Raw genomic sequence first — 25,249 nt, forward strand, 5'->3', positions numbered from 1 at the left:
TGGTTTACAGTGATTGATCTGTGTCAAGCATTCTTCTCAATCCCACTCCATGAGGCGAGCAAATTTCTTTTTGCTTTCCGGCTGGAAAACCGTGTGTTAACGTGGTGTCGTATCCCCCAGGGGTACACAGAGAGTCCATCGATCTTTAATCAGATCTTGAAGAAGAATCTTGAGTCTCGTATTGCCACAGCACTCTGTTCTGGTGCAATACATTGATGACTTGCTCATTGCCTCAGAAACAGAGGACGTTTGCTGGATTGATACCATTGCTTTACTGAATCATTTGGCAGAGAATGGGCACAAGGTGTCCCCAAACAAATTGCAGTACTGTCTGAGCACTTCCTCCTCCCTTCTCCCCTCCCTTTTCGTCAGCTTTAATCAGGCTCCTCTGCTGCTGGCATTCCCCCCTCCCTTCTCGCCCAGCCATTCTTGTCACCTCGGCTTGCACTCACCCCTCCTTTCTTTGCTTTCGGCCGCTTTGATGTTCTCAGTGAGCCGCGCGGCCAATGCTTGTTATTATAGGACTTGTTTTTAAAACCGAATAGGTCGCATTGAACTACAGTGTTGTATTTTGGTACTGTTGTAGGCATGCTACTGCATTTTAAGCTGTGATCAACTTATATTTTGGTACTCGGATGGAGTAGTTTCTTTTCTGTAACTCCAGTTCTGTAGTAGGGGTATCTCTGTTATAGTCATAATCTAGTGAATAGTCCCGCCCATGTGCGTGGACCCCGGAGCAATTAAAATAATCTCTTAAGTTGTCAAGCCATGCAGACCTGCATCTACACTTAAGAGAGGATTCAAAGACAGATAATGCAGCCTATATCCACAGGCTACACTGTCCAGTACTTCAACTAGAATATTCCACCAACATCCACAAACAGCACTGCCTGCCCAGCTTTTTCCACCGAGAAAAACCTGCCTCTGGAATGATAGAGAGGGAGGAATGGACAGACAAGCCCCATAGGCTGCCATTATGTGGCTCAGAACAGGATACTGTGCCTTTAAGAAAACTTTCCAGAACTTTTCCAGTATCCCAGAATCCACAGCAGGTCCCTTTTACTTTCAGTTCTTTTTGAAAGCGTAACACGCCAGACCTGTAGCATTCCTTACATTAACATTCATCTCTCCACCGGGGAGGAGGGCGGGCGCTTATGACTATAACAGAGATACCCCTACTACAGAACTGGAGTTACAGAAAAGAAACTACTCCTTCTGTAGTAGGGGGATCTCTGTGTATAGTCATAATCTAGTGAATAGAATGGCAAGCCCATCCCCACACCAAAACGGCAGTGGAGAAGACTACAAAATAATACCACTACTGTGCGAACAAATTTCGCAGCGAAGCCTGCCCAACCTGAGCATCTGCCCTGGCATCCGTGTCCAGACAGTAATGCGCAGCTAAGGTATGGACCGACTTCCAAGTGGCCGCCTTGCAGATTTCTGCAATCTGAATATTACGCAGCAAAGCAGTCGTGGCAGCTTTGCCCCTGGTGGAATGAGCCTAAGGTTTACCCCCCAAGGTCTTATTAGCCTTTTGGTAACACAATTGTATACAGGACACAATCCACCGAGAGATGGACTGTTTGGCGGTAGCAAGACCGGTCCTGACTGATCCATAATTGATAAACAACTGGTCTGACCTACGAATATCTTTGGTCTTATCAAGATAAAACTTCAACACCCTCGTAACGTCCAGGGAATGTAGAGACCTTTCCGCTGGAGAAGAGGGATTCTGAAAATACGTAGGTAAAGTTATGGTCTGGTTGACATGAAAATCAGATATAACCTTAGGAAGAAATTTAGGGTGAGTACGCATAACAACCTTAGCAGCATGAAATACCGTATAAGGTTCTTGGCAACACAACGCCTGAAGTTCACTCACCCTGCGAGCCGACGTAATAGCCACTAGGAACGCCGCCTTCCAAGACAGGTGCTGCAACGAAGCCTTGTGAATAGTCTCAAAAGGCTTCTTCATCAATCTGGACAGCACCACATTCAATTCCCATGAAGGCGAGGGAAGTCTGACAGGAGGGAACACTTTCTTCAAGCCTTCCAAAAAATCCTTGATCACAGGGATCTGAAAGAAGGAAGTCTGTGAAGGGCATTTCCTGTAAGCAGTCAAAGCAGCGAGATGGACCTTAATGGAATGGAAATTAAGGCCAGACTGCGCCAAATGCAAAAGGTACGGAAGGATGACATCTTCCTTACATGTCGTCGGGTCAAAGTGCTTGGACTTGCACCAGATGCAGAATCTCTTCCACTTGTAAGCATAGGACGTCCTAGTGGAAGGTCGCTTAGCCTCCTTCAGTATATCCATTCAATCTGCTGGTAGATTCAAATGGCTATATTGCACTATCTCAGGAGCCATGCCGCCAAACTCAAAGACGAGAGGTTGGGGTGCACCAACTGCCCCCCGAACTTCGTGAGAAGGTCCGCCCTGCACGGCAGCCGTATGTGAGGACGGAGAGACCGGTGAAACAGGTCCGTGAACCACCACTGTCTGGGCCATTCCGGGGCAATCAGGATCATCCGCGCCCCGGACTGGGACAGCTTGATGAGCACGGCCGGAATCAGGGGAATGGGTGGAAAAGCGTACAGAAAGCTGCTCGACCTGTCGATCCATAGCGCATTCCCCAGCACCCCCCGCTGGTAGTACCTGGATGCGAAGTCTCGGCATTTGCTGTTTTCGGCGGTGGCGAACAGATCTACATCTGGAGTCCCCCACCTTGCAAAGACGTCCCCTAGTACTTCGTCGTTTATGACCCATTCGTGGTTTTCCTGAATCAGTCTGCTCAGTGCGTCCGCCTGAACATTCTGCACACCTGGCAGATGTGTGGCCGTAATCGTCAGTCCTCGGGCCAGAAGCCAGTGCCAGATCGACTGCGCCTCCTGCGACAGAGTGCGTGATCTCGACCCCCCTTGCTTGTTGAGGTAATATATCGTGGTTGTATTGTCCGTCTGTACAAGCAGCGAGTTGGTCTGGAAGGACGGATGGAAGGCCTTTAATGCCAAGTAAACGGCTCTGAGCTCCAGGAAATTGATGTGGTACGTCGACTCCAACGGGGACCACTTTCCTTGTATCTGTAAGTCTCCGGAATGCGCTCCCCAGCCTTGGAGAGACGCATCTGTGCCTCTGGGCCGGTCACTCCTCCACGCACTGCGCACACTCCCCGTGGGTGTGCCCTTGCTGCCCCGTTCCCGCCGCTGCTCGCAGCTGTGCCCCTGACCACGAGGCGTGGTCTCAGCTTCTGGATCGCAGCGCCGCCTCCTGCTGCCTGCGTGACCTTTTGCTCGTTGCTCCTGCCTCTGCACTCTCGTCTGTCCCCCCTGGGTTGGGGCTGCTTTCCCCTGCTTTGCCCAGCCTTTCTATCTTTTTGTCAGTCTCTTGCCCACTCCGCTGTTTTTCCCGCCGTTTTTCCCGCTGTGCCCCCGCCACCTCCCCGCTGCTGATCCCCTGCGGCCCCGCCCCCCTCCACCTGGAGCCTTCCCATTCGCCGCCCCGCTCCGGCCTCCCAGCTGGCCCTCCCTCGCTCCGCCCCCCCTACTCTCCTCTTATGGAAGAGTGGCGAACGCGCAGCGTGCACGCGCAGCGGGCGCGCCGAATGAGCGCCGAAGGTGCGCCAAAGGTAAGCCCGTCCGCGCCTGGACCGCGCCCAGTGCCAAGACCTCTGGCCCCCGCAGACCCCAGCCCACCCGCCGGACGTACGACACCGCCACCCTCAACGCACTCAACACCGGCCGAATCCCGGGATGCTACCGAGCCACCCCGAGACGAACCCATGGACCCTTCAGCTGTCACGCCTGCAAGTTCTCCTGCATCCGGACCTGCCCCGCACCAGCACCCGCCAAGCCGACCACCAGCAGCAACCACCTCAAGTGCATCCTACTCAACACCCGCTCCGTCCACAGACACACCATCGAACTCTGGAACCTCCTCGACACCACAGCTCCTGACGTTGCCTTCCTCACGGAAACCTGGATGAACGACTCCTCAGCGCCCGACATCGCCATCGCCATCCCAGACGGCTACAAGATCGCCCGAAGAGACCGAGGCAACCAGACCGGAGGAGGCATCGCCATCATCTACAGGGACACCATCCGCTTCACGACCAACACCGACAACACCCTGACAACCGCCGAACACCTGCACTTCCAGATCCACACAGACCCCAAAACCACCCTCAGAGGCACCCTCATCTACCGACCCCCGGGACCACGCACACAATTCAGCGAAGACATCGCCGACTTCATCAGCCCGCACGCCCTCCCCTCCGCGGACTACATCCTCCTGGGGGACATCAACTTCCACCTGGAGAACAACAACGACCGCAACACCACCACCCTGCTTGACAACCTCGCCAACCTCGGACTCAAGCAGCTGGTGACCACCCCCACCCACCTCGCCGGACACACGCTCGACGCTGTCTTCTCATCCAGCAAGGACATCGTCTTCAGCCACGCCACCGGACTCCACTGGACGGACCACAGTTGCATCCACTTCACCTTCAGAAGATCCACGATCCACCACCACCAGCAACAGGTTGCTCGTAGAAACTGGAACAAGATCACAGCAGACCAGCTCGCCGCTTCCCTGAGCCAGCACCCTCCCGCCTGCTCAGCGAACCCCAGCCAGGCCGCCGACAACCTCACGAAGTGGATCAGCAACTGCGAAGATGACCTCGCCCCACTGAGGACCCCGCCTAGCAGACTCGGCAGCAAGAAGGTTCCATGGTTCACCGACGAACTCAAGAGCTCCAAGAAGAACTGCCGAGCCCTCGAGAAAGCCTGGAGAAGGGAGCCAACACCGGACAACATGACCAACCTCAAGCTCGCCACCCGGAAGCACCATCAACTGATCCACGCCACCAAGAAAACATCATTCAAGGACCGGCTGGACAACAACGCACACAACTGCAAGGAACTTTTCAACATCGTGAAAGAGCTCTCCAACCCCAACGCCGGAAACAACGACATCACCCCGTCGCAAAACCTCTGCAACTCCCTCGCCTCCTACTTCCACAACAAGATCGCGGACATACACAACAGCTTCAGCCCACAAACAACGCTCCCAACGACCGCACCAACGCCCCCCACCACCACCCTCAGCGCCTGGACCCAGATCAACACAGAAGACACCATCTGCACGATGAACTCTATCCACTCCGGATCTCCGACCGACCCCTGCCCCCACCACGTCTTCAACAAGGCCGACGCTGTCATCGCACCCCACCTGAGGGACATCATCAACACCTCCTTCGACACCGCCACCTTCCCTGAGAGCTGGAAACACGCCGAACTCAGCGCTCTACTAAAGAAACCAACAGCGGACCCCACCGAACTCAAGAATTACCGCCCCATCTCGCTCCTCCCGTTCCCAGCCAAAGTCATCGAGAAGACCGTCAACAAGCAGCTGGCCGCCTTCCTCGAGACGAATGGATCCCTCGACCCCTCAGAGTCTGGCTTCCGAGCCAACCATAGCACCGAGACCGCCCTCATCGCTGCCACCGATGACATCCGAGCCCTGCTGGACAACGGTGAAACAGCGGCCCTCATCCTCCTAGACCTCTCCGCGGCGTTCGACACGGTTTGCCACCGCACCCTAGTGCAGCGCCTCAGCAACATCGGAATCCAGGAGAAGGCACTGGAATGGATCATCTCCTTCCTCGCTGGAAGGACACAGAGAGTTCGCCTACCACCGTTCAGATCTGCAGCCACGGAAGTCATCTGCGGCATTCCCCAGGGCTCCTCGCTCAGCCCCACCCTCTTCAACGTCTACATGAGCCCCCTTGCGGCCATCGCACGCCAACACAACCTCAACATCATCTCCTACGCCGACGACACCCAGCTGATCCTCTCCCTGACCAACGACCCAGCCGCCGCCAGAACCAACCTCCACGAAGGGATGAAAGACGTAGCCGAGTGGATGACGACCAGCCGCCTGAAACTGAACTCAGACAAGACGGAAGTCCTCATCCTGGGCTCCTCGCCCTCCGCCTGGGACGACTCATGGTGGCCCCCCGCCCTGGGCACAGCACCCAAACCGACAGACCACGCACGCAACCTGGGCTTCATCCTGGACTCCTCCCTCTCCATGACCAGACAAGTCAACGCCGTCTACGCGTCCTGCTTTAACATCCTGCGCATGCTACGGAAGATCTTCCGGTGGATCCCCACCGAGACTAGGAAGACGGTCACCCAGGCCCTCGTCACCAGCCGACTGGACTACGGCAACGCCCTCTACGCCGGAACCACCGCCAAGCTCCAGAAGAGACTCCAGCGGATCCAGAACGCCTCAGCCAGACTCATCCTCGACATCCCCCGACGCAACCACATCTCCGGACATCTGAGAGACCTGCACTGGCTCCCCGTCAACAAGAGAATCACCTTCCGTCTCCTCACCCACGCACACAAAGCCCTACACGACCAAGGCCCGAGCTACCTCAACAACCGCCTCAACTCCTACGCTCCCAAACGCCACCTTCGATCGACCAACCACGCCCTCGCCGCCGTCCCCCGCATCCGAAGAGCGACAACAGGAGGAAGGTCCTTCTCCTACCTGGCCGCCAAGACCTGGAACACCCGACTGACCTTCGCCTGACCCAAGACCACCTCTCCTTCAGGAAGAAACTCAAGACCTGGCTGTTCGAGCAGTAGCGGCACCTTACCCCCCCCCCAAGCGCCTTGAGACCCTCCGGGTGAGTTGCGCGCTCTATAAATGCCTTGATTGATTGATTGATCCGTCACGATACTCTTCGTGGGAATGTCCTTGTGGAAGGGAACCCCTCTGAGGAGATTTTCCGCCGAACACCACCACTTCAGCGACTTAAGAGCATGCAGAGACAGCCGTATCTTGTCGTCTCAAGAACCTGTCCTCTGATCCCACTGATCCTCCAAGCACTCCTGCAGTGGTCTCATGTTCAGCCGTGCGTGAGGAAGATACATGAGGACATCGATCCCAGCAGCGAAGACACCTTCCTCACTGTCGTCGATGGAGCGGTCATAAGAGCCTGAGCCTTCCGAAGGAGTGGTAACCGTCTCTCCTCCGAAGGAGACACGCTTGCTGACAGCGTATTGATGGAGGCCCCCAAGTACTGTATGCACTGGACCGGAGTCAGGACAGACTTGGACATGTTGACGTGCAACCCCAGCTTGTTCAAGAGAACGCACGTCTTCTGGAAGTGCGCTTGTGCTTCAGAGAAGGAGAAGGCCTTGATCAACCAATCGTCCAGGTACGGGTAGACAAACACCTTGTTCCTCCGCGGGGGTGCAGCTACCACTGCCATGCACTTCGAGAAGGTCCTGGGCGCAGACTTTAGCCCAAATGGCAGTACTGTGTATTGATAATGATTGGCGCCGACTTGGAATCGCAGGAACTTTCTGTGCTTCTGTGCAATGGGCACATGGAAGTACGCATCCTGTAGGTCTATGGCACAGAGCCAGTCTCCTCGTTGCAGCTGAGGGTAAATCTGATGCAACGATAGCATGCGGAATTTCTCTCTGCGAATCCATTTGTTTGCTTGCCGCAAATCCAGAATGGGCCTGAACTTGTTCTTGTCCTTCTTGCGAACCAGGAAGAACCGAGAGTACAGACCTCTTCCCCTTTGAGACAGAGGTACGTCTTCCACCGCCTTTTTCCTCAACAGGATGTCTGCCTCCGCCTGGAGCTCTCGCAGTTGATACCGTGAGCTTGCCGGCGGAATCGCTGGAGGCGGGCTGATGAACCGAAGACTGTATCCATTGCAAACAATATTCAGCACCCACTTGTCCTGAGTAATTTTTCTCCACTCTGCCAGAAAAGATTGAACGCTTCCCCCCACTGGAGTGGGTAACGGTTGCAGGGGAAGTAATCACTCAGGGCCGAGACCCAGCCGGGCCCTTGGTCGCTGTAGCGGACTGCTGGCCTCCTCTACCCTTCTGGCGCTGTTGTTGCTGCTGTCCTGAGGCCTGCCCACGCCCTCTGCCTGCAGCCCCGAACCGTCTCTGGAACGGGCGCTTTTTCTTCTCAGGCTTCTCTAACCCGACAGCCGTCAGGGTCTCTGCCTCAGTCTTCATGCGGGCCATTTCGTCGTCCGCATGCTGGCCGAACAGGGTTTCCCCCGAGAAAGGCAGGTTGGCCACTCTTTGTTGTGCCTCCGGTTTGAGTGAGGTAAGGCGAAGCCAAGCGTGACGCCGTTGGTTGATGCCATGACAATATCCCTGTGCCGCTAACAGCGACACATCCGCCGCCGCGCTGATAATCTGATTTGACACCAGCACCCCCTCACGCAAAGTCTCTAGAAAGTCCTCCTTCTTATCACGAGGCAGCAGCTCCGCGTACTGCTTGAGAGACTCCCATAGGGCACGGTCGTAGCGCCCCAACAGAGCCCCGGTACTTGCCGGCTTCATGGTGGTAGAAGCCGTCCCACAGACCTTTCTCAGAAAGGTCGGGTCCGATTCCGGCGCCCGGTACTTCTTCAGGAGCCTTGAGGGGGCTGGTTTCGTCACCGCCGGAGTGAGGAACAACTCCGTAGCGGGCTCCACCAATCCCGGCACTAGTGGCAGCAGGGGGCGAGGCAGGTGCTTCTTGTGCAGCGTCTCGAAGATCACGGACGTTGTAGGTGTTGGCACCGTCACCGTGATCCCTAGCTTGGCCGCACCCCTCAGTAGCACCTCCTGGAAGGAGACTACATCGTCGACAGGCGATACTCCCGTCCCTGGCGAGTCCGACAGCGTCGGTGAGTAGTCCCTGCCAGACGATTGGGTGCGGGATCTGGCTCTGCGCCTCCTGCGGCGTCGCCCAGATGTCGATGACGACCGTCCACGGCTCCGTGATCTTCCTGACCGTCCAGAGCGGGAGCGCGATCTGTTTGGCTTCGGCCGCTCAGCCGGCCTCGCAGGCGACGGTGGCGTAACCTGGTGCCGCGGCCTCGGAGTTCTCTTCTGCGGCGTCAGATACCTAGGCAACGACACCGACCGTGGCGGGGCCACAGGTGGGCCGGACGGTGTGTGAGGCGGAATGGTATGAGGAGGAGGAGGAGGAGGAGGAGGTGGAGGTGGAGGAGGAGGAGGAGGAGGAGGAGGAGGAGGTGGAGGCGGTGGCGTAGGGATCCGTGGTGAGGGCTCCCTTGGCAAAGGAGGAAAGGGTGGCGACCTAGGCTTAGGAGGTGTATACACCACTGAGTACACCGAGCCCGGTGACTCCGTTCTCTTCCTTCGTGACCCCGAGGGACTCCCGGCATCAGGACTCCTCCTGCGCTGCCTCGGTGTCGATGAACGCCTCCTCGACGGCGAACGCCTCCTCCTCGACGGCGAACGCCTCCTCCTCGACGGCGAACGCCTCCTCCTCGACAGCGAACGCCTCCGACAGGTCCTCGACGTCGGGGATCCCCTCGACGGTGACCTTCTCTTTGCCGACAGCGAACGGCGACCTCGCCTCGACGGCGAGCGCCTACGCCGGGGCTGTTCTCGACGCCGATGACTCGACGGAGAAGTCGACAGCGTCGACGAAGATGATAATGTCGTCGACGGCGGACTGCTCAGCTCCCTCGACGTCGAGCGTCGACGCCGTTTCTCCCCAGAGCCCTGGGGAGACGGTGAACAAACTGCAGCCATCCCCCTCGACGCCGTAGTCGATGCAATCGACGGAGAATGGGGACGTTTGCTTGGTTTCCTGCCCCTGGGGAGCCCCCCAGGGGCCTCAGCATGGGCAGAATCAGCCCATCCTGACCCACCTTGTGCCCTCAGCCTTCTGTCCTCCAGGCCTTGGAACCTGATCTTCATCCTTTCTCTCAGGGTCCTGGCTGAGAAAGATTGGCAAATGTCACACTCCTCTGGAACATGGGACTGGGGAAGGCAGACAATGCACACCCTGTGTGGGTCCGACTTGGCCTTCTTTCTCTCGCACTCTGGGCACTTGTCAAATAAGCCAGGCATGTTGACAACACAGAGCACACACAAGAAGGAAAGCAACAAGGTACTTAATAAGCACTTGAAAAGTGAACACATCCAAATAATCCCTTGAAAAGGGAGAGCTCAATGCTCCAGGGTCCTGCTAGCAGGAGCCGGAAAAAAGAACTGAAAGTAAAAGGGACCTGCTGTGCATTCTGGGATACTGGAAAAGTTCTGGAAAGTTTTCTTAAAGGCACAGTATCCTGTTCTGAGCCACATAGTGGCAGCCTATGGGGCTTGTCTGTCCATTCTTCCCTCTCTATCATTCCAGAGGCTTTTGCTGGTAGAGGCAGGTTTTTCTCTGTGGAAAAAGATGGGCAGGCAGTGCTGTTTGTGGATGTTGGTGGAATTTTCTAGTTGAAGTACTGGACAGTGTAGCCTGTGGATATAGGCTGCATTATCTGTCTTTGAATCCTCTCTTAAGTGTAGATGCAGGTCTGCATGGCTTGACAACTTAAGAGATTATTTTTATTGCTCCGGGGTCCACGCACATGGGCGGGACTATTCACTAGATTATAACTATACACAGAGATCCCCTACTACAGAACTGTATGTTACGGCACTTTAAAACCCATAGCTCTGTCATCTTGAATAGTGGCATGAAAGTGACACGGTAAAGCAGTCTGTTACAGTTGATGCTTGTACTTGTGGTTTGCGCAGACCTGTTCTGGTTTCACGTCTCTTCTGGATTTTTTTTTCTTCCGTGAAATGTATTGTGAAAGACAAAAGGTGTTGATCAACTGTGCCTGGGAGAGCTGCAATCTGAGCCTGGCACATCTCGCCACATGCAATTTCCCAGATAGAAAAAATGCGTTAGGCTGAAATTCAACACTTCTCTTCAACCCCTCCGTTTGTGTACATTTTAAATGTCTGTGCTGCCATCGTACGGCTACAGCAGCCAATTTAAAAGGGAGCATCAGAACATGTGCTTTTGAGAGATTTCAGGTGCGGATATTTCTTTTTTAGTAAAAAGGCGACAATATTTGTTTTGCAAATTCTTTAAAAGGCAACATGGCATGCTGTACTGTCCTTTGTTTTATCCAAATTTACCTGGAGGTGGTTGGACAGATTATAGATGTTTAGGACATTCAATGCCCGTTGCAGCTCAGTTTTAGTGTAGTCCATGATCACTATATTGTCTGCATATTGAAATATTTACAGCTTGACGCTTCCTAATTTAGGGGGGACCAAACTGCAAGACTCCAAAGTTTTGCCCAGATCACCTGTGTACAGATTGAACAGCAGTGGGACCAAGACATGACCCTGCTTTAGGCCACAATAAGTTCCTACTTACCGAGTGACCGTACAAGGGCCTGTTCAAACTAGGACCCATGAACCATTGTACAGCGAGATTATGGCTCTTAGCAGCGTAGGGGGGGGGATACCCCATGCATCCATCTTTCTCCATGGGGTTGTCTTGTCAGCCCTATCAAATGGCGCGCTATAGCCGATGAATCAAGAAAAGTGTGATATGTAGTGTGTTCAATGATCTTTGTGCCAGAAAGATTGATTTGTGTAGAAGATAGGTAATTCAATTGAGTGACATGAAATGATAAATGACCTTAGTAAGAATCTTAGGATGAGTATGCAGCACTATGCTGTCTTTAGGAGCATACAAAGAATGTTCCTCAATAAACAAAACCTGAACTTCACTAACTCTGTGAAACAATATTATGGCAAATAGCAATACAACCCAAGGGAACAGGAACTTAGTGTCTCGAATGGTAGGTCCAATAATCTGTTCGGAGAGATATGTTTGTTCTTGGTGGAATAAATCTGTCTAAGCACCTTCATGAAAGCTTTTACGTCCGTGATTTTAAAAACCGACTAATTATTTTTTGCAAACATGATGCTATCACATCCAAGTGTACCCTTGCAGAGGTGTTTAAATCTGCCTCTTGTAAGAGGAGTAACAAAAGTACAACATCTTTGACTTTAATTTTCACCTGCCAATTGCTGCCAGAGTTTTTTCGTTGTTCTGTTTTATGTATATACAATTGCTGGAGCCATGGGAAAATGCAGTACGTTTGACATTTAGAAATGTTTACTTTGATAGTGACCAAGGGCGTGCACATGGTTATTTATGGGTGAGACTGAAATATGACACTGTAATTTGTAATAAGAATTGTATTTACCATTCCAGCCTGGCACGTCGTAACTGCAATACCTATGTATTCACCCAGTAAGTGATGACCTATGCTACAAATTTAGTATATTTACTGGGGTTGGATCCCAGGACACATGCTATTCATGTACTTGCAAAACTTTTCTTAAGATTAAATGCTAATAAAAAAATGCTAATAAAAAAAAAAAACTTTGCCCCAAGGCCAGACTCCATCTTGAGCATATCAAGACGATTTTTCTCCCTGATCATCCGCATGTCTACCTTTGACTTCGATGCAGTCTGCGCATATCTTTGTAATGTAATGTAAGGTGGATTTGTAGAGCACTGCTTGTCAACCATGAGGGTATGCAGGCGCTGAGTAGGTGAGTGTAGGCAGGTGGTGAGGCAGAGCGTGAATACAGCAGGTCTTAATGGCTCCGCAAGAAGAATAATTGACTAGCCAGGTCTTCAGCTTCTTGTGGAATTTAAGAAGTGGGGATGAGACCCTGATGTACTGGGGGAGGTTGTTCCAGGTTTAGGCTGCCTGGTAGGAGGGGCGGTAGAATGGTGTCTGTGTGGTGCTGAGCGAAATTGTCTGGTGGGTCGGTGGGAGTGGAGCCAGTAATTGAAGTATGCGGGCCCTGTGTTGTGAAGTGCCTTGAATGCATGTATGAGACGTTTGAACTGGCAGTGCTTCTGGATGAGGAACGAGTGGAGCTCTCTGAGGAGTGCTATGGTGTAGGTTTGGAACAGGAGGTCGAGGACGAGTCTGGCGGTGGCCTTTTGGATGGTTTGAAGTCTTTGAAGAAGATGGGTTAGGATGCCTCCATAGATTTTGTTGTTGTAGTCCAACCATCTTGTGATTAGGGTCTGTGTGATAGTACCTCATAGTGAGGTTGGTGTCCAGTATGAGGCCTAGGTTCTTAGCGTGGTCGGTTGGGGTGGATGTAGGTCTAAGATCGGCATGCTATCAGGTGGAGTCCCAAGGTGAGCTCTTATGCCTAAAGATCAGTACTTCCGTTTTGACTGTCATCCAACTGGCCATGCTGCTCATATATTGCTTGAAGTTTGTCTTGGTAGGGACAGTGTTGTCTGAGGGGGGAAAAAATTAGCTGGGAGTCATCGGCGTAGGAGACGAGATTGATTCCATGGGATCTGATGTTTGCCAGAGGAGTCATGTACATGGTGAATAGTGTGAGGGTTGGGCATGCTCTCTGTGGGACGCCACATTAGAACCCAAGGACTTCGTCTGCCAACGGCGAGAGCCTGACTGGTTTTCTTCTGGACAGAAAGTAAGCTATTCATTTGAGTACTGGTCCTTGTAATCCCAGTGAGTGTGGTCTGGCAATGAGTGTGTGGTGGAGGATGGTGTAAAAAACAGCAGAGGTCGAGGAGGATAAGGGAGGAGGTCTGTCCTTGGTCGAGAATGGTGCATATGACGTCTATGGCAGAGATGAGGGCTGTTTCGGAATCCTGATTGAGAGCTGTCCTGGTGTTTGTGGCGTTCTAGGTGGTCGGAGAGTTGTCTGTTGAGGGTCTTCTCAATGACTTTGGCTGGGAAGGGGATCAGAGAGATGGGTTGGTTGTTGCTGAGGACTTCGGGGGACGGCTGAGGGCTTTTTGAAGAGGGCAGTAACTTCTGTAAGTTTCCAGCTATCTCGAAGGCGGCTGTCTTGAGGGATGTCTTGATGATGGAAGTGAGGGCAGTGCTGGTCATGGCTCTTCCCTGGTTGTAGATATGGTGGGGGCAGGGGTCTGTGGGAGCTCCTGAGCGGACTGTCTTCATTATTGCTGTGTCCTCGATGGATAGACGGTTCAATGCTGTCAGTTGGTAGTCTTTGGTTGGTGAGGTTAGCAGGCTGGCAAGGTAGATGAGGGTGGCCTGGGCTCAAAGTTGCTGTAGATCTTGGTGATTTTTTTTGTGGAAAAAGTCGGAGGTTGTTGTGGAGTTCCTGTGTACAGGTGATGGTTTGAGTTGCTGCTGTTGGGTTGGTGAATTCCATGACAATGGCAAAAAAAGTTCCTTGCAGTTTGTGCTAGATTAGATTCTTAGGGTAAGAGCTTTTTTTTTTATAGGCTTCTTCTACTTGAAGGTGATTGTGTCTAATTGCGGCCTCATGGGTGTTTCTTGCTGTGGTTCCTCAGGTGGTTCTTCGTTTCCTTTCAAGTTGTTTACACATTCTTGGATTCTCTTAGGTCAACGTGGTACCAGCTGGCTTGTTTGTTGGATATTTTCAGTTTGGTGTTTTTCAGGGGTGCCAGAGTATTGATGTAGGTGTTGAGCTAGTTGTTGAATTTATTTGTGCCACTGAGGTCGTTGGTGGGGTCTGGGCAGTTTAGTTGGAGGGTGTTGAGGCATTCCGTTTCTATAACTTTCTTCCAGCAGCGGCTTTGATGTTTTTAGACTTCGTAGAGTGAGTTGGTGGTCTAGTTATGTGGAAGTGGATGATGGAGTGGTCCGTCCATGTGAGTGGAGTGTTTCCGACTTTAACCTTGTTGCTTGAGTTGAAAATGGGGTCCAGAGTGTGTCTAGTGAGGTGGGTAGGGCCTTGTATGAGCTAGGTTAGGCCGATGTTCTGTAGACTTTCAAGCAAGTACGTGGAGTTGGAGTCTGTGGGGTCATCGAGATGAAAGTTGAGATCGCTTAGGAGCATGAAGTTTTTGGTACCCATGCCAAGGAGAGTGGTATGGTTGGTGTGGAGGTTGCTGAAGTGGGTGCGAGGTGCTAGGGGCCGGTGGGTGAGGGTGCCTTTGATAGAAGTACACTTGATCGGATCTCTGTGGATGATGATTAGTCCTTCTCCTGGTTTAATGGGTCGGTCCTGGGTGCAGGATTTTGTATCCCATAGGGATGGCTGCGGCGATGTACAGTGGCGATGTGGGGGTCAAGCCGGATTTCGGTGAGGAAGAGGAGGCCTGGTGCTTTAAAGTCGAGGAGGTCCCAAATCTGGGTGTAGTGCTTGCTGAATGAGCGAGTAATGAGCAGCATGTGAGTGAGTGAGTGTTGTTGTGCAGGGTGGGTGTGTGGTGCGGAGAGTGCTGATCTTGAGTTCTCAATCAATCAATCATGTGTTTGTTGAGTGCGACTACTCACCCGTAAGGGTCTCAGGGCGCTGGGGTGGAGGGGAGGTGCAGGTTCCAGTCCATAAAAGATGGGGTCTTAGAGCCAAGTTTTGAGGTTTCCCGTGAAGATGGACAGTGATGTTGTTTGTCTTAGGTGGAGTGGTAGGGCGTTCCAGGTTCTGGCTGCGAGGAAGGAGAAGGAGCGGCCTCCTGAACTGGTCTTTCTAGGGCAGGGGACCACGGCGTAGGAGAGCTGGGCTGATTGTAGGGTCCTTTGGGGTGCGTGGAACTTGAGTCAGCTGTTCAGGTATGCTGGTCGGTGGTGGGCTTTGTGTGCGTGGGTGAGGATCTTGAAGGTGATTCTAGTCTCGATGGAGAGCCAGTGGAGTGTGCGCAGGTGCTGGGAGATGTGGCAGTGCCTTGGCAGGTTGAGGACCAGTCTCGCGGCGGTGTTCTGGATGTTTTGTAGCTTGCAGGTGAGGTTTTTGTTTATTCCGGCGTAGAGTGTGTTGCCGTAGTCGAGTCTGACGGTGACTAGGGCGTGAGTGACGGTCTTTCTGTGCTCAAGGGGGATCCATTTGAAGGTCTTGCGTAGGAGGCAGAGGGTGTGGAAGCAGGAGAATGTATCTGAGTTGATCTGGCGGCCTATTTTGAGCTCGGAGTTCAGGATGATTCCAAGGTTGCGTGAGTGGTCCGTGGGGGTGGGTGGGTTTCCGAGGGTGGCCACCAAGTGTCGTTCCACTCATCGGGGTGTGGGCCAATGATGAGTACTTCTGCTTTGTCAGTGTTGAGTTGTAGGCAGCTGCTTTTCATCCATTTGGCGACAGCTTCCATGCCTTCTTGAAAGTTGTGTTTGGCTGCGTTGGGTTCGTTGGATAGGGAGAGGATAAGTTGGGCGTCATCTGCGTATGAAACAATGTTGAGTCTGTGGGTTCGAAAGATGGGGGCGAGCGGCGCCATGTAGACGTTTAAGAGCGTGGGGCTGAGGGAGGACCCCTGGGAGACTCCGCAGGTGGTTGGTGTAGGGTCCGAGAGGAAGGGAGAGAGTCTGACCCACTGCGTTCTGCGGGAGAGCAAAGAGTGGATCCAGTCGAGGGCCTTGTCCTGGATCCCTGTGTCGTGGAGTCTGCGTATTAGGGTGCAGTGGGAGACTGTGTCGAAGGCTGCTGATAAGTCAAGGAGGATGAGGGTTACTGTTTATCCTTTGGCCATTAGGGAGCGGATGTCGTCTGTTGCGGCGAGGAGGGCGGTTTCTGTTTTGTGGGTTTTTCTGAAGCCGGATTTGGAGGAATCGAGGATGTTGTGCTCTTCGATGAAGGTGGCGAGTTGGCTGTTGATGGCTTTCTCGATTTTCGCTGGGAACGGGAGCAGGGAGATGGGTCTGTAGTTCTTGAGGTCGGTGGGATCCGCCGAGGGCTTCTTCAGGAGGGGGTTGACCTCAGCGTGTTTCCAGTCGTCGGGGAAGGACGCGGTCGCCAGGGAGCAGTTGATGGTGTGGCGAATCATGGATACAATGGTGTTGTCGGCTCTGGTGAAGATGTGGTGGGGACAGGGATCCGTGGGGGCCCCCCCGAGTGGATTGACTTCATTGTCTTCAGTGTGTCTTCGGTGGTGAGGGGTGTCCAGCTGCCAATCGCTGGTTTCAGGGTGGCGGGGGTGGCTGGTGAGGGTTCAGTGCGTGGGTTGTCTTCGTTGAAGTTGCTGTAGATGTTCTTGATTTTTGTGGTGGAAGAAGGCACCGAGTTTGTTGCAGAGGTCTTGTGAGGGAGGAATGTCAGTAGACTTGCTGGTGGGTTGGGCAAACTCCTTGATGATGCTGCAGATTTCTTTGTGTGTGTGTGTGTGGAGATTCTGTCTTTGATCGCTTTTTTCTCGTATTTCTCATGAGTTAGTGGTAGGCGTTGGAGGCGGTTCAGAAGTTGTTGTGGGCTTCTGTGGATCTGGAGTTCCTCCAGGCCTTTTCGAGGCGGCGGCATCTGCGTCTGGACTCTCAGAGTTTGGTGGTAAATCATCTGGCTTTCTTGGTGTGTGTGTGGTGTTCTTCTTGAGGGGGGCTATGGTGTTGGCGCTGTCGGAGATCCATCTGTGCAGGGTTCGGGCTGCGGTGTTGGGGTCGTCGTCTTCTGCGGTGGTTGGGGTCGAGTTGCCGAGTGAGGAGGTGAGCTGGTCGTCGGTGATTTTGGTCCAGTTTCTTCGTGGGAGCAGGTGCTGGGTTCTGTGGGCGGTGGGTGTTCTGAAGGTGAAGTGGATGCATCGATGGTCTGTCCACGGAAGTTCGGTGGTGTGGCTAAAAGTGATGGAGTTTCATGATGTGAAGAGGGGGTCGAGGGTGTGTCCTGCTGAGTGCGTGGGTTTGGTCACGATCTGGCGGAGTCCAATGTTGTGGAGGTTGTCCAGGAGGGATGCGGTGTTGGGGTCTAGTTGGTTGTCTAGGTGGAAGTTGAGGTCTCCCAGCACAGTGTAGTTGGTGGATGCGATGGCTTGCCGGGAGATGATGTCCGTGATGGAGTTGGTGAAAGGTCCGGAGGGGGTCAGTAGATGAGAGTTCCTTGGAGAGTGGTTGTAGGGCTGGCCTGTATCTTGAAGTTATGTTATAAAGAGCTTGTAACGTGCACAAATACTCTAGTGTGTCCTGGCGCTGGAGTGAGCTGGGGGTGGAGCAAGCAAGAGCCATTTAGAAGAGCTGACTGAACAGATGCGTCTTTAAACGTTTTTTAAAAAGACGGAAGTCTTGAATGTGCTGTAGATCCGAGGGGAGAGCATTCCAGGCAACTGCTGTTTTTACAGAAAGACTGGCCCCCCAAACGTGATCTATGAAATCGCGGAATAGTCATCCGACGTAGAGAGGCATACCGCAGGGATCGATTGGGCACATACAGAGCAAAACGCCTCCTGAGATATACAGGGCCTTGGCTATGGAGGGCCCTGTGCAAAAGGGTAAGGTATTCCATCAGTTCTATGGGCTCGTCGGGGAGTGTGCTCAGGTGGAGGGTGGATTTGTGGACGATGGCGATTCCTCCTCCTGGGCGGGTGGGGCGGTCCTTCCGGGAGATCTTGTATCCTTGGGGCATGGAGATGGCCGGTCCCAAGGTGGTGTTGATCCAGGTTTCAGTGAAGAATGCTACGTCCGGGGTGGTGCTGTCGAAGATGTCCCAGATTTTGGTGGCGTGTTTGTGGAGTGATCGGACGTTGAGGAGGATGCATTGCAGGGTGTTCGGTTCGGTTGTGTTCTTGCGGGCGGGTTGTGCTGGGTCAGTGTTCATGGTGGTGCTGCAGGTGTGCCGGCAGCGCTGACAGCTCAAGGGTCCTTGGGTGTCGGTTGGTGACGCTAGCTTGCAGTTGTTGTTGCGGCCTGGGTTGAATGCATGGAGTGCCGCTGGGTTGTAGCGTTACAAGAGAAAAGAGTGTGTCCAGAAGTTTGCACACTTTAAAGAGAATACCCTAGACCATCAATTCTAGGGTTCTGATTGCTTAATTTACCTTATTTTAAATTATTTAGATTAGCGAAGCAAATAAATATTTTTCATGTCTTAGAAAAGAAACCTTGAATTTACAGAACACCACATTTACAAAAACACATTTATACACAATGTTGTATTCCACTCAAAAACGAAAAAGTTCAAGCACAAAAATGACAAGTGAAACAAATGACAAGTGAAACAAACTTAAACAATCGTGTAAAATACCATTAACATTGAAAGTACAAAACCAGTCCTAGTTTTAACATAAGGCACCAAGCGGATGTTAGATTCTAAACTAAACGTTGTTAATTGCCCTGCCTAGGCCGAGAGACCGGGGGTTATGTCTTCAAAACAATGTTGCCTACACAAGAGGAAAAAATTGTTACTACATTCCTCAAGGCACATTATATACACAATCCCCCGAACGCGGAAGAGCCAACGCGTTTCGAATCCACACAATTCACAGATTCTCCTTAGGACTTGGACAAGGTTGATATCTGTAAAAAAACAACAAAACCATAAGTGAATATTTTATATTTCCTAAACTGCGACCCAAAGGATATTCACAACAGATACTGCACTTAATTGAGTACCTTGAAAGCGGCGCAATGTGCGTCCGCCATATGTGTAGAGGAATAGTTGAAGCCTCTTCTAAGTGCCTGACGGTTCAATTTGCCATGAGATGTGAAGGGAAATCTAGGGGGCAAGGTAATGACCAAAACATTACGTTGCGCGCTCATATGGCTGTATTTATATAATGCGCTGGTGTTAACAGGCTATAAAGATTAGTAAAGAGTGACCTTTACCTTTAGTTAGAAATCACAGCCATAGAGACTATACAAAGTTGTACTGATGGCTTGACTGTAGTCAGTAATTGGCGCCTCACTGTTGGAAAACAATGTTCCGTTAGTGAAGTGTTTTTATGTCTAAAGCCTCTCAAAACCGACATGAGTGCTCACATCTGTTTACCTGCCAGGGGAATCAATTTCACACCATGAGGCTGCTCAGGCGATGCCCATCCAGATTCCACACTTCTTTAAACTTAGTCTTAAGTGGAAACGGTAAAAGTTACTAAAGTGCTTGACCTAAATGTACTTTCCTATTTATAAAGGCGGTGCCTCATGCCGCTTACCTGGATACAATTGTTTTAGAACATTCTCCACACACCCGATGTCTGCTACTATTCAGCAACCATTTGAGTGAAGCAAGGCACTTCCTTTTAGCCCGGCAGTGATTCCCCAGGAAGTTACAGAGTCCCCGGGAATTCTGGTAATGGTAAATCTCAAATGCTTAAAGCACTCACTTTGGCTGCTGGATAATCCGAAATGGATCATTAGCCCATGAGCTCAAATACCAACGTTGTAATGTATGTGCCCTGGATATAAATTTATCTTGAAACATGAAATGTTTACAGCCCCAAACAAAGCAAATCACCCGGCAATAATACTGAAATTAGGGGAAATGTCTAAAGGTGTAATTACAATTTTGTGATCTCAGACAATTAATTAAGCCCATGCAGGGCTGAGTCAAATTTCATAACGAGGAAAGCCTCCCTCTGTGCCAACCGGACTTCAGGGTCACCTCCAATATGGTTGTTTTTCTTTATTTGGGACAAAAACACCCGGGTAAAATCAGTGTATAGATGTTTTAAGGACACAAAGTGTTCCACCATGGGTGCAGTAAGTATCTTATTTTTCAGGCGAGACCGCTGACGTACCTCCTGGCTTGTTTTGCCAATGTAAATCAGTTTACATGGACATGTAATGGCATATACCACATTTTTAGATTTACAATTCGTGAACTCATTATGGCGGCAGTGCCATAGTCCGTCCGTAAATAATGTCCCTTCTTGTGTCGAATCACACACCGAACAGGTACCGCATTTGTGGTGTTCCTGTATCGGTTGGAGGTTGAGCATGGTACATAATGTAGATGTTTTTTTTTTAAAAGCCTGAAGAGCTAGTAACTTGCTGCCCAATGTTCAGATTCTCTTTTAATGCAAAAAGTGGCAACCCCACATCTTTTATGGTTCCTTCAATCAGATGCCAGTTCCTTCGGATAATCTTTTTAATAGGATGTGTGTGTGGTCCAAACGTGGACACATACAATTCGATCTGTTTGCCTTTTTGTTTTTTTTGTTAGGAAGTGCTCTCGCGGAGTGAACCATTCTCTTTTTAGTGACTGTTTTAACAATTTTCTAGGGTATCCCCTCTCTCTCAGTTTGTTAACTAGCCCCTCGGCATGTAATTCGAAGTCCTCTTTCCTAGAGCAATTCCGCCGAATACGCAAGAATTGCCCATAGGGCAAGTTGTTCTTAAGGTTGGACGGATGATAACTCCGATAGTGGAGGGAATTATTCTTATCCGTGGGTTTGGTGTGTAATGTGGGATGTTTTTACATTGACATCCAAAAATGGCAAATTCTTTTTGCTGAATTCAAGGCTAAATTTAATGTAAGGGCAACGATCGTTAAGCCACCCATGGAATTCTTTAAGCATGCTATCCGACCCTTCCCAGAGGCACCAGATATCATCAATATGCCTGAACCATTGCTTGATACATGTAATATAGGGATTGTTTTTGTATACAAACATTTCCTCATATTTAGCCATGTACAATACTGCCATTTCTGGCGCAAAGGGACAGCCCGTAGCAGTCCCTTTGATTTGTACAAAGAATTTGTCATCAAATTTGAAGAAATTACGCCGCAAGGCGATTGAAGCCAATTTTAGAATGAATTCGGTAGGCACCGGATGTGGTCTAGGTCTTGTTTCAAGAAAAGACTATATCGCATCGAGTCCATCTTGCTGGGGGATCTGGGTATACAAGGATGAAACATCCATTGTAACCAGTATGTGAACTTCCGAGTCAAATGGGAAACCTTCAACTTTATTTATAAAGTCTATGGTGTCACGTAAATATGAGGCTACAACCTCAAAAAATGGCTTTAAAAACACATACACATATTTTGACAGTGGCTCAAGAATCGAATCACACCCGGACACAATGGGACGTGGCATCCTTATGCACCTTCGGCAAGAAGTATAGTACTGGAGTCCTTGGATACTTTTTTTATTAGATATTCTGATTCTTTGGGTCCTAAGATCCCCAGGTCCAAACCGTGAGTAACAATCTTCATGATTTCATGGGCAATCTCGTTAGTAGGATGTTGTGGAATGCATCGATACCACCCTGTGTTACCTACATGGCTTAATCCTTCAATAAGGTAAGCCTGCTGAGACCAAATCACCACTGCTTCACCCTTTTCGGCTGGCTTAATAACCACCAATTGTTGTTCCTTCAGTGCAGTAATGGCTTTCCTGTGGTCCGGCGATATGTTTTTCTTAATGTACATACACTTTTTTTCTAGAACATTAAGAGAGGATAACACAGCATGTTCAAATGCTAAAATATGATTGGGTACACTGTATGACGGGGGGCAAAAGGAAAATTTGTTACGTAGTCCCGATGGTTCGGGTCTCCTGGTATCCTCTTTACCCATGAAGAAAGCTCTTAGGCGAATTTTACGAAATAACTCCAGTATTTCCATCTTGACCTTAGTAAAGTCCATGGTTACCCCTGGGACAAAGGACAATCCTAGTTCCAGAACTTCAATTTGTGCCTTTGTTAGGATGACATCTGATAGATTGATAATGGATGAGGCTCTCACAACCTGTAATACTGTCTCCTGGTTCTCATCTCCCATGGTTGTTTGTACCTCCCGGGTGGCTTCGGTTGGCCATCCCCTAAAAAAGGCTTCTTCTGTGAATTGCGATTGGAGGAACCCTCCTTGGGATCGGAATCACCTGTCGATTCAGAGGATGAGGTGTCGGAAAATGTCAAGAATTTTCCTATCGCTCTACCTTGGTTGGTATTCAGGTAAAAATCTACGGAAATCTGGTTGCGAGTAAAAATCGTCTTTCAAAAATGGGTAGACTACTTTGATCTTGAAGGCTTTCTTGTCCTTCTCGAACGTATTAACCTTAAATTTAATTGTGTGATCTTTAATTGCTGCAATGTCTTTTTTGATGTTATCAATCAGGGCCTTAGCCTCTGTTGGTGTATGATTTTCAGAAATCGCCTTAAGTTGTTCCTCTATCTCCTCTGCTTCCTTCTTGCAGATCCTTTGAGCTGTCTCTATAGTGTGGACCATAAGGTCCTGACTGCATTTAGTATTGATGTAACGAAATCCTTTTTTATATTCTGTGTCCTCAATAAAAAATAACTGGAACATTTTTAGCCTGGAGCCCCCAAGGGATAGTTCCAGCCCTCAGATGTTCAACCAGGAAGTGACCATGAAGTTCAGTTCGTATATGTTTCTTTTGGAGTCTGATCAATTTTTCAGCAACGTTCTGGTGTTTGGCAGAGCTACTTAAAGTGACTGTTGCAAACAATGGGTCAGAAATGAGCTTCTGATTATTGTCCTCGCTAAATGATAGCGTATCCCTCTCTGACATAGGTTGTAGCGTTGGCAGTGCGGAGTTCCAGGGTTCCTGGCACTGGTCGCAGTCAGGTCGCGGACAGACGCAGACGGGCTTACCTTTGGTGCGCCCGCGGCGTGCCCGCTGCGTGGTCGCCATTGAGTAGGGGTCGGGGGAGTGTTGGACAGCATGGAGGCGGGAGCAGGGAGGAGAACTGGCTCGGGCTGGTCGCACTGGGGCTGTGGGGGCAGCAGCGGCGGGAAAAAACAGGGGAAAGCAAGCAATAGAGGAAGAAAGTAAGGAGTAAAAAGGGTGAAAAAGAAACAAAAAAGATCTGAAGAGTAGAAGGGTGGGATGAATACAGGGTGAAAACGGAGCAGAAAGCAGAAGAAGAGTGCTGAGAACAGTGAAAGGGTGAAAAATGGAGCAGAAAGCAGAAGAGTGCTAAGAAGATTGAAAGGGTAAAAAGAGTTAAAGGGTGAAAAACGGAGTAGAAAGCAGAAGAGTGCTGAGAAGAGTGAAAGGGTGAAAAAAGCTAAAGAGTGAAAAATGGTGTAGAGGGCAGAAGAGTACTAAGAAGAGTGAAAGGGTGAAAAGAGCTAAAGGGTGAAAAAGGAGCAGAAAGCAGAAGAGTGCTAAGAAGAGTGAAAGGGTGAAAAGAGCTAAAAGGTGAAAAAAGGAGCAGAAGGGGCAGAAAGGGGATGGAGAGAAAGGAGTCAGAGGCCCACTGGACCACCACGGATGAGGTGCAGGTATAACCTGTGGGTGGAGGAGGGCCTCGAACACCAAACACTACGGGAGTGCAGGGGCTCGGGAGAGGCCTCACTTAATAGTGGAGCTGCGAGGGTGAGAGAGTAATTTCACTGTCAATGAGTCAGTGGTCTTGCTTCTGACGTGGTGAGAGGTATGGTGTGTCCAGGCAGTGGAAGTAGGTGTGTGGAGGCAGGTGAACTTGCAATGCAAGCGGGCAAAGGTACCCACCATGGACTGAGGTGCAGCTCAGCAGCAACGTTCGTGTCAGTGTCCAGGGTTCAGCAGTTGGAGTTAGTCGGCCGTGTAGCTACAGAAGGCATTTGGACCAAGGTTCCTGACCCTGGGAGCAGTCCAGGCATGGACAGGTGTCGACAGGCTTGCATTTCAGGGGCCTCCATTAGAAAGGGTGGGGGGGGGGAGAGAAGAGGAGTGCAGAGGGGGTAGAGGGTGGGCTCCGCAAAAGCGGAAAAGGGAAAAGTCAGGTAGGGAGATCGAGAAAGTCCGGCAGGAGCGGCAAGGTGGCAAAACTTGATTAGCAGAACAAGTTGGAGTGGGTGGGGGAGGGGCAAAAAATGACAGAGGAGACCAAGATGCAAAAAGGACCAGTAAGAGGAGCAAAAGCATTAAAAAGGGGCAGTTAAGAGGAACAAACGATGAAAAACGAAGCGGGGCAGAACGAGTAGCTAAAGAGAAAAATGGCAGAAGAGAGACAATAGAAGTTAGAAGGGCAAGGTGAGGTCAAGGTCACATTGAAGCAGAAGAGAGATGCCTGGGCACCTACTCTAAGAACTTGTGAAGGTGTCAAGTAATCCAGGCAGTAACATCAATAGGACACCTATTTTGACATCAGTCTGGGAATGGTGTAGAGTGGATTGGCGTAGAGTGGATTGGCATGGAGTAGAGTGGGTTGGAGTGGAGTAGAGTGGGTTGGAGTACAGTAGAGTGGAGTGGAAAGGATAGGCACAGAGTGAATAAGCGTAGAATGGGGTGGATAGGCATAGAGTAGACTGGCGTAGAGTGGACTGTCGTAGAGTACAGTTGTTGGAAAGTGCCCCTTTTTTGCATAGTTGCCCCCATTTTTTGCCTGATGTTGATGCTCTGTGACTAAGTTCCCCTTGGGCTTCTTGATAAACAGGTACCCAGGGCCTGTGTTCTTTCCCTAAAACTATACCTTTGCACACACATTTGGCACCTCTCTGGCCACATGCAAGTCCCTTGTAAAAGGTACCATGGGTACCAAGGGCACTGTGACCAGGGAAGGCCTTTAAGAACTGCAGCACATATTGTGCCACCCTTAGAGGCCCTGTACATTAACACGCACCCTGCCCTTGCAGGCTGCATGTTTTGATGCTGAGAAAAGTTAAAAACGACATAGCAAACATACCTGTGTAAATCAATTCTTCAGAAATTGAAGAATGCACACCTAATTGCCTGTGTAATAAACTTTTTTGACACTCAAAGGCTTTATAATTGTCGCGTTCCAAGGTGTACAACTCTTGAAAGCATGAGACCGCAAGC

At 50.7% G+C, this 25,249-nt stretch overlaps 1 protein-coding gene across 3 annotated transcripts in view; it reads right to left on the reverse strand.

The window, feature by feature from the left end:
• Window positions 1-25,249, reverse strand: part of OSGEP (O-sialoglycoprotein endopeptidase) — an 871,251-nt gene that overhangs the window by 421,674 nt on the left and 424,328 nt on the right. The window contains exon 9 of one of the 3 annotated variants that reach the window (XM_085611967.1): window positions 18,814-19,055. The exons of the other annotated variants lie outside the window; for them this stretch is intronic. Within the exon in view, the coding sequence (XP_085468093.1) occupies window positions 18,877-19,055 (179 nt within the window). The 3' untranslated portion in view covers window positions 18,814-18,876. Of the gene's footprint in view, window positions 1-18,813; window positions 19,056-25,249 lie in introns of those variants that run through there. 3 annotated transcript variants of the gene reach the window in all.

This window comes from Triturus cristatus, chromosome 6 (genome assembly GCF_964204655.1).
Source record: "Triturus cristatus chromosome 6, aTriCri1.1, whole genome shotgun sequence".
Lineage (NCBI taxonomy): Eukaryota > Metazoa > Chordata > Amphibia > Caudata > Salamandridae > Triturus > Triturus cristatus.